The sequence below is a fragment of the Haliotis rufescens genome, unplaced genomic scaffold (genome assembly GCF_023055435.1).
Source record: "Haliotis rufescens isolate VD_foot unplaced genomic scaffold, xgHalRufe1.0.p SCAF_20, whole genome shotgun sequence".
Lineage (NCBI taxonomy): Eukaryota > Metazoa > Mollusca > Gastropoda > Lepetellida > Haliotidae > Haliotis > Haliotis rufescens.
This window is the reverse complement of record NW_025963891.1, coordinates 549267-559457: the sequence shown is the minus strand read 5'-3', so window position 1 is coordinate 559457 and position 10191 is coordinate 549267. Positions and strand designations below refer to the sequence as shown.

General features: G+C 41.5%; 1 protein-coding gene across 1 annotated transcript; it reads left to right on the top strand.

Annotated features, from left to right (window-relative positions):
* The first annotated feature begins 2237 nt into the window (after nt 1-2237).
* Nucleotides 2238-5248, top strand: LOC124151052. The gene has a single exon (XM_046523345.2). The coding sequence runs from the start codon at nt 2758-2760 to the stop codon at nt 3232-3234; it is 477 nt and encodes a 158-aa protein (XP_046379301.1). The 5' UTR covers nt 2238-2757; the 3' UTR covers nt 3235-5248.
* The last annotated feature ends 4943 nt before the right edge of the window (nt 5249-10191 follow it).

Here is a 10191-nt window from a genome sequence, read left to right as displayed (position 1 = left end):
TTTTATCTCTATATGTCTGTTTTCACGGACCATTTCCACCATGCTGAGCCTAGGAAGTAGGTCTGTTTTACGGCTCTTTCATTTCAGCAATATGTCTTGTGTCAGTTGGTTGTCAGTTGTAATTTCCGCTCCGTCTTTTGGTGTATGAATATATAAAAACGGTAGTATATATACCACGGAAAATAAATTAGGGTTCAGGTGATATTATGATCAATATGTTGAGATAAGTTCTGGCGTAACAATTGTGTGTATAATCTTGTATGTAATCATGCAATGCAAACTGGGGGTGAAACTTTACCGCAAGGCCACAATACGATACGTATCGCGATACATAGGTCACGATACGATACGTATCGCGATACAAAGGTCACGATACGTATCGCGATACATAGGTCACGATACGATACGTATCGCGATACATAGGTCACGACACGATACGTATCGCGATACATAGGTCACGATACGATACGTATCGCGATACACATATTTGCGTCTAATCGCGTGGAAACTTCATGACTTTTAATATTTCAAAGCAGGTTCAAAAGGGAAAAAATCTAGCTGTAGACACATGTTCGTGGAGGCTATTTGTATTAGTGAACTAATGCTAATTACAACACATTTTGCTGAATGTGACTGACAAAAACGCTGTGGTGTGTGTGTGTGTGTGGAGGGGGGGCATTAAATGAGTAGTAAGTTATATGTTTTAACAAGTATATCGTCTTGTATCGATACAGAGAAAATCGTATTGTGTATCGTATCATCGCATGAAAACTCACGATGCGCCTACGCACCGATGTACGTATCGTTTCACCCCTAATTATTGCAAATAGTACAAGAAATGGTTAACAACGCACAAACACTTCTATGGATTAATTTTGAGTATCAACAAACGTTTCTAACCGCTTTGATTGGAACATGACCATTGCATAAAGTTGTAAATGCATGTATAATAGGGCTGTGTAAGATGTATAGACCCATGTTTGATGAAGGCTAGAAATGAAACAAACAAGAAATGGTTATTGGATGATGATGTATTGGATACATGTATCATAGTTACTTACGTTTGCAGTGTTTCGGCGACTGTTTTCAGCCTAGTAACGTTTTGATAACGTTTGTAATGTTTGAGTCAAATCCATTTTACAACTGTATAGTTTCTTTAGCCTGGCATTTTGATAGAATTAAGTAGCGACTTTCTAAGTCACCAACGCTGTCCCTATGGCGTTATGTCGTATGTTGCCTACGATGGTTGAGGGTATATAGACTTCAACAAAAGGAGTATCTACTGGAGTCATATCAAAATACATTTTTATAACTAAATCATATATATTATACACTATTAACAAACTGCCTTCATTGTATACTATATATTTCAATATATTTGAACAGAGCAGACTGTGGATAAGTATGGTATATGAATGTAAAACACAATACATTGTATTAATAATACATTGTTTGCTACACGTATCATAAAAAGGTAATCATTATTGATAACGATTAATTTTTCCCGAAAGCATGTTTTAAACAAATACAATATGATCTTACATCGGTGAGTTATTCTCCTGCTTCCAAAACTTGGTCAGTTCATGGTTGTTTTCTCTACAGACAACGTCGGGTATAAGACGATACTGGGACTTATTATCTATTGTGCCCGGAAATCAAGACAGAGGTTTACACCTTTGTAGAATTGTTCTCTAAGCCCAGAGATAATCGTAGCTATATAACATCACTTCATCAATAACATGCAAAATACATAATTTTAATAATGTTGACTGCTTGTGACGGCGATTACAACGAAACATTTAGTTATCAATTTCCTGTGTTTAACCAAACTGCCGTATGCAGCTGTCCAGAATGTGTGGGTTCTGGAATCACGAGGTTCAAGTGTACACTAACAGTAAGGTTATCATACATAGCCGCGGCTGACATGTTCCCTGTTAATCTAAACTTGCCAACCATCAAACACTCAAAAATAGAACGAATGGTAAAGTAATACAATAAACACTTCGTAAGTGCATACAATTCCCCTCGACAGTGATTGATGATAATACCTCCCTGGACTTTTACTTATATGTTTCTCATGACTGTGTTGTGGGTATATGAACTTGAAACTACCCCACCCTAACCCTTGGGTGTTGTACTCCAGCCGTGCAAGACTTAATCTTGTATGTTATTGTGTAACCACGGCTGTATTGATTAAGTTGTGGTGCGCATGCATGTGCAGGCACCGTCTGTGGTCCCCCGCCTGTTGGAGCGCGAGACGGGATTAGTACAGTATACATCATAACGGAGCAGCCTTTCACCACTAGCTTAGTAATCCCCGACCACCCGCTAAACGTTAGATTAGAGTTACGTAGGTTTCTAAACTCTATTGTTCTACGTGAATCGGCAGTAAGGACGTAAGCCCGGGTAATACAAGGTGTGTGAGCGGGATCTATATAAAGTGGTTGGCGTGATTCCCCTTCAGCATTGCGCGTATACCAGGCAGGTCAGCGCAGACGTTGCCAACATTCCGTAGTGTCGTCTGCTATTACTGAAACGTTCATGGACTTACTGCTGAAGGACAAAACAGAAACAAGTCTGGATTTGACACGAGAAGGCGGCATTGCAAGCCTTGTAAGATTTTAACTCAAGGGCATTCAACCAGTTACCAACCTGGCATCCTGGTGCGAAATCGGCCTCCCTTCCCACAACCCCTTGCAACTTGATTACCCTCGTCCTATTCCCAGTAGCAGACGACAAGTTGCCGGCTTTGTTGAAATGTCGTACACGTCTATGTTTACAATATCTCCCCACGAAGTGGGGAAAATGGTGCGATTGAGACTAAAAAGCGAGGAAGATGAAAAACAGTGTTATATGCTACAAATCGTTCTGCAACCAGTGTATAGTGACTCCGACGTCCCCAACTCGTGTTTTAAAAAACTCCCTCGACTTGTGAATGGGATTCCTCTGGGAGCTGGACTGATGTCGAAGGATCAGCTGGGAAGTATACGATGGAGATACATAGAGGGAGGGAGGAAGATTCAGACATTCATATCGGAACCTATACACAAGGACGAAGCCGAGGAGACGAAACGGACGCTCAAGGATCGACTTGCAAAACAGTCGCAAGCCATTTTTGGCGATATGACGGTAAAAGCAACGATTGTGTTATCCCAGTGTTTGGACTATGACGATGATTTCATCATCAACGACATTGCAGTTTCCTTGGAGGAGGGTTTACATTTCCGAGACTGATACTAGCACTACACTAGTGCGTGATAGTGTATATCCATGTGTGTATGTGCCACTGTGATGGAGGTACGTGTGTAAACATAGCCTATATATGAAGTTTCTCGTGCGTGCATCACGTCCATGCACGCGCTGGTTGAGCCAGTGCCAATATAACATCTGTTTCTTCTATTACCGTCGTGGAATGCCACTTCCTAGTGATACAGATACCCAGACATCCCTGCTTGCTTACACACAGCCGCATCACCGGATCTCACTATATTGTGTCATGCCACCCAAACCGAGTTCTTCAAATCAAGCTGCTGATGTCATATTGACATATTTTTACCTTTTGTCATGTTTTCGTGTTCACAATGTTCTTTGTATTCTGTGCATTGTATTCTGTTAAAAGAAGAAATATCAGTTCGTTCAATAATTAGGGTTATTTTATCTAAAAAAATATTATAGTTGATCATATACGGGGGGTTTTCTTTTTAGGATACCGTTTTACATTTGTATACAAATCTACACACTTGTGAAGAACATTTCTCTTGAACGTTTTAATTAGATTCACGAGCTTATTTAGGCTTCTCAAAACCCATGTTACAATTGCATATCCAGGTTTGGTTCAACGATTAGCCTGAGCATGTACCGACACAGATGTTTGTAAACCCGATGCATTCGTGACCAACTCGTGTTATTCCGGGACAAGCTTGCAGCTCACGGAAAGAGGCGAGTGGTGACGAATGTACCCGATGATTTGGTAGTCGATGTACATTTCTTTATAATGTGTTTAGCGTGAAGGTCACCTTGGCCCGCAGTGAGGTCCCTAGACGCAACGGTCAAAACGCTTTGTCAAACATACATGAACTGTTGCCTCCTGGCTACAGGAATTTCACTGTAAGTTATAATTTAACTGTATGTATATGGAATGGTACTGAGACTTTCAAGCGCTGGCTTAAAGAGTGAAAATGTGTTAAAGTTTAATATAATATGTCAGATTTTATATTTATTATCAGTATTACATCATATTTGCATTTGAATAAAATGTTTTTGAAGCAAAGGCAGTGTATGGAAATATACGATCAAATATGAATTGTTTCATTAAATCTAAATTGCGTCAATGACACCACTTGAAATAGAATCACGAACTATCGCGATGATTAATAAACGAAGACAGCTGCATGTGTGCTAATACTTGTAAAGTGAAAACAAGCAATTCCGCCCATGGTGGATATTACTTACAGTAATAAGAAAAATTGCAAAGTGCGCTTTTCAAGAAATATTCAAAGGCAAGCGATAAACATCATCATTGAGTTTTGATCACGTGGTTACAACCCGGGTAAGAATCGGCAGTCAGGTGACTGCAAGCGGTCACATGACTTCGCAAGCTGACCCGGATAGTAGTCACGTGATCAGAACCAAACGATGATGTTTCTCGCTAGCAAAATGAATATTTCTTGAAAAGCGCACTTTGCATTTTTTTACATAACTGTAAGTAATATTCCTTATCGACGAAATGGCTTGTTTTCACTTTGTGAGCATATTTGCAGCTCACCTCGTTAATCAATAATCGCGATATGTCGTGGCGAGGACTATAATCCTATCTGTTATTGAAGTTCTTTGAAATTCTGGGATTCATGTCTGGCCTGATCCATACACTGACAGATGTGGTAAAACGTAGAATGGAAGAAATCCATCGTTGATATTTAATTGGATTTTATTTATTCATATACTTTGTTCAGGTCTGTGGAGCTCGCCGTGGCGTATGAATAGATTACTTGTTAAGCGTCACACGAAAGTGCTGAGTAATCAGTTATTCATGTCTTGTCGAAAACTGACATGATAGAATCACGTCACGTAGATGTATGCCATTTGTGGGGTCCACGTGATGTACATAATGTGAGAAATGAGGAATACCTTTACAAATCAGTATGAAAATTATCTGATGTGTTCAATTGAACTATTGCGTGTTTTGTACTTTCTAAAACACTAAGTCAAGGTTAAAATGTATTAAACTGGCTGATTTGAGAGGTTTTCAGGAAGCGTTTTTTTATATTTGAACACGAGCAAGTATTTTAGATAAATAATAAAGACAAAACCCTTTCCATATTCACAAGAAATCTTTGCTAAAAGCAGGGTCGATTGTACAATTCACAAGCCTCCACGATCATTTGTACTTCAAACAGTGCATGTGGCAAAATATTCATCTCGGGACATGGACGCGCTCATTGTTATAATCGTTCTTATGTCCCTAATTTTAGCCAAACTTATGTATTTGAAGGGGGCACGGGTGGCCAAGTCGTCAAAGGCGCCGCGATTCGCTGTGCAGAGTTGCGTCCATAGGGCACGCCAGAAACCTATGATTGTGGGTTCGAATCCCGGTTCGCCCCGATTATGTTTCTAGGTTTGTCAGCACCATACCTGTGCTCGTGGGTTTCACCGAAGTGATAAACGTCTGAGACCTGCATCTTTTCGGGCTTTCCTCCCACATTAAGCTGACACGCCACGATATAACTGGAATACTGTTAAAAGCGGCGTTAAACCCAACTCACACACTCATGTATTTGAACATGTCTTATACTTTCTACTCCAATAGTTAAACATTTTACGCAACTTTGATTTGACATTTTCAGTGGGTCAAATAGAGCCCTTATCCTACCTCGTTTTTTCCACCAAATCTGAAATTATGTAAATGTGTTGGTTTGAAACGATATACATGTATATACATTCGCCTATGCTTACGGTACAATGTGTTTTCCTTACACGCAAAATGGACGCGTAAATTCATCCCATGATATTCTTAGTCCAACCGGATCATTGTGAAGCAAATGACATATGTTTTGACGCATTCTATGTGATATGAATGTATACTAGTATACAGTACAGAGAGCTCACATCCTTGTAAATGGGTACAATAGGCCCTCAGCAACCCATGCTTGCCGTAAAAGACGGCTATGCTTGTCGTAAGAGGCGACTAACGGGATCAGGTGGTCAGGCTCGCTGACTTGGTTGATGCATGTGGCCTCCATCCTCGTTTATCCAGTGTATCAAATCGCCAAATCGCCATTCTGTTATGATTAATAACGTAATTGAATGGAGATGTAATTCACTAGATAATCGAGAATGCGGCGGTATGGCTTTAAATAGGTATCGATCAGGTCAGAACGACATTACGTGGCTACATTTCTTGGCCCTCTGAAGACGTGTTTACGCATATCTAGGGTAAACAAAACGCCACACTCAAAATATATTCCCCCGAAACTCCTAAATTTTTATTAGGAATGTGTGCACTGTTAATCTTCTGGCGCCTTACAAGCAGCTTTGGTACTATACTCCTCAGGGAGTTGAGAATGACCGGGGATATAATCAAGCACTTTGAGCATGATTTAGGGTGTGAATTTGGAGCATTATGAATACATGGATATCATTATTATTATTATTATAATTACTATTATTATTGGTAATCAGGTTGTGGATTTGAAATTTGATTATTTCAATTTTCATGTAAACATCAATGAAAAACTAACGGGGTTCTTCTTAAATAGGGCAAGGTCGAGGATGTACGTGTGTGTATGTGTGTGCGCGCGCGTGTGTCAGGCAGAGTGTGTGTGTGTGTGTGGTGCCCCTAGACAATCCCACTATGATAATGAAGCACATAACACAGTTACCCCTTCCACAGTCTATTCACCCAAGTCGGTCAGTGTGTGAGGCCAGAGTGTGTCAAGAAATGTTCCATTGTAAATAACCGCTGTATTGATATACATATTGCGTTATTCACCAGCATACAGCACCGTGACATCAGCGGAATACCGAGCACCTGGTTTAACCCCAACTCAACCGTCACCACAGACAGGGTAGACCAGGGCCCTTGCCTCCCTTAGGCGTGCCAGAATCCCATGATCGTGGGCTCGAATCCCAGATACGCCCTGATTACCTCTCTATGTTCATTAGCACCATGCCGGTGTTCGTGGGTTTCACCTCCAAGACCCACTCACTTCCGGTTTTCCTCCCACGTTACCCTGATACTCAGTGATATAACTGACATACTGTTCAAAACGGCGTTAAACCAAACTCCCTCACGTACTCAAGTCGGGCTTTAGCCCAGTTGGAGTATTTGTATATGTTGGTGTTAATATTTTTACTGTGTGTTGTGCTTTAAGTTATTGATACCGTGTGATACTGCTTAACATATGCATTATATCCTATGACTTGTTTTTAATGATTTTACAGATGTTATTTCTATTTACATATTGGAGAACGAAATATAATCTACGTTTGTTAACTCAGGGTTGATGCGAGTAGCATACATTTATATATACTGGTGTGTGCTCGCATGTCATGCGGTGTTCAAGATGACATTGATCTCTGGTCATAAATGTGTGAAATCAAACTCTGGAGTTGGTTTTGAGTTTATTATTCTGCACAGAATGCAAAGCGACCCTGACTCTTCACTATGTCGCCATATGTCAGTTCAAGAAGCCATCAACCTATACCCAAAGGCCGGAGGATCGAACGTAAGTCGTGACCTACATACGTCACAATGTTATTCAATTTTTGCACACGACATGAGCGTTATATATTGTTTATAAACACCTCGCGCAAGGACCTATGGGTAGAAAACACCCATGAATGACGTTCGCTCGTCACGCCGAAGACCCGGGTTTGATTCCCGACATGGGTACAATGTATGAAGCCCATTTCTGGTGTCCCCCGCTGGAATATTGCTAAAAACGGCGTAAAACCATACTCACCCACTCACCCATGAATGAACGCTCGTTGGCTACCGTTAGCGGGAAGAGACCTACCTCTGTGTGTACACGTGGAAGTATGCGTGGGGATCAACCTACCGTATTACCTCATCACAAAGACCGGGATTTGTTGGAGATCCGGCGTTTGATATTTCCGGTCCTGCAATACCCCTACATTTACACATATAGCTATAGACTGGTGTTATTCAGCAATAAGATATGCGAATGTAACCCACTTACATGGCTTCTGGGGCGGCTATGATTGTCGCAAGAGGCGACTAACGGGATCGGGTGGTCAGCCTCGCTGACTTGGTTGATGCATGTCATCGTATCCCAACTACGTGGATCGATGCTCATGATGTCAATCTCTGGATTGTCTGGTCCAGACTCGTTTATTTACAGACCGCCGTCTTAGAGCTGGAATATTGCTGAGTGCGGCGTTAAACAGCACACAAAGATAACAAGATGTGTGCTTTGAGAAAGTGGTTAATGTCAGTTTAAATATATACTGTTCCCTGAAACGTGCATACCTTACTGTCCCATCACACAATGTGACATCCTACATACATCTCAATGTACATATTTATGTATACTACTCAAAAAAGTTCAAGAATACCCGATTTGTTTCACATGACAACGGCGTTAAACAACAAACAAAAATACATGGCTTCTGACCTGACGGTACTTCCGATATTTATAGGTATCAGTCCAAATTAATGATAGTGAACTGTTTAAACGTATCGTATGATATAACGTTGTTGGAATACCACCATGTGTAGCGCTTTGAATTTGTAATCGTGGCTGTTGGCCAGGGCACTCCATCAGTACAGTTCTCTCAATGTGTACAGGTCCTATCTTCAATGATGCAACTGTATGGAGCTCATGTTTTCTCGAAGTGGGACTGATCGATGTGGAAATTTCAGAGAATCGGGGCTTCGATATAGACAAACATACATACAGAGAGACAGACAGACTGATAGCTGCCATCGAGAGACAAGAGGGTAGGATACGGCGATGCCTCCGCGATACCGGAATGAGTGAGTGAGTACGGTTTTACGCCGCTTTTAGCAATATTCCAGCAACATCACGGCGGGGGACACCAGAAATGGGCTTCACACATTGTACCCATGTCGGGAATCGAACCCGGGTCTTCAGCGTGACGAGCGAACGCTTTAACCACTAGGCTACCCGGCCGCCCTGATACCGGAATGAACTGTATTAAGGTGATCGGACAGCAGAACGAGTGGGCGAGATGTTTTACGCCGCACTTAGCAATACTAGTGGGCTTCACACACTGTACCCATGTGGGGAATCAAACCCGGGTCTTCGGCATGACAACGAAGGTTTAAACCACTAAGCTACCCCACAGCCCCTCCAGAAACGAATGGACACTATATGATACCTATATATTGTGTAGCAGGGCGTGGAGTCATCCCACAGATGACATCCTTACCTTGTCTGCTTGCTGACGGGGCTAACCTCTTTGGTCATGTGGACAAGGCGTCCGACCTCTGATCAGAAGGTCCGTGGTTCGAATCCCATCACGGGACTCGGAAATTTTATGGCCGCTACAATTGTATTATTATATTACACGCTACGATATCTATCAACCATTAAAAAAGTACGTCTCGATTATCAACAACATTTAGATGTGCCGTGGTTTTCTTTTTGGTCGCCATAATCAATTGAAACGGCAGTTTTGTACAGCTACTTCTAACCAGTTGGGTCAAACGAGGGCTTCTTTTCGAGCAGAGACTAGATCTCGCTGATAACTAATAACTCAATACTGCTGACGTCACGCACGCAATCCTCACGTGGCATGCATACATATTACCTTACACGACCTCAGCATTTGGGTACACTTAAATTGCAATAGACCGAATCATTACCTGCACGTGTCTCAGTTGACTGAAAGATCCCTTTTCAGCGCCAATAACCGATCTAGTGTTGAGATTCGTATCTTAATCTACAGTTGTCCAAAACGTCTATTGATGAAGATTTAGATATGATTACCTGGCGAGAGCAAGTGGAGACGAATACCCAAGTTCCTCCTATTTCCGCCTTGTTGTCCGGGCACACAGTCGTCTCAGCAGACAAATCATACCTGCTGCAAAAATACACTGTTCATGACGGTCTGAGTCCCCAAGGGTATCCTGCGCTACCTAAAAGGCATCAGTCACAATGCAAATAATAAAATATTCACATTTAAAACAATAATAAAACAATACAATAT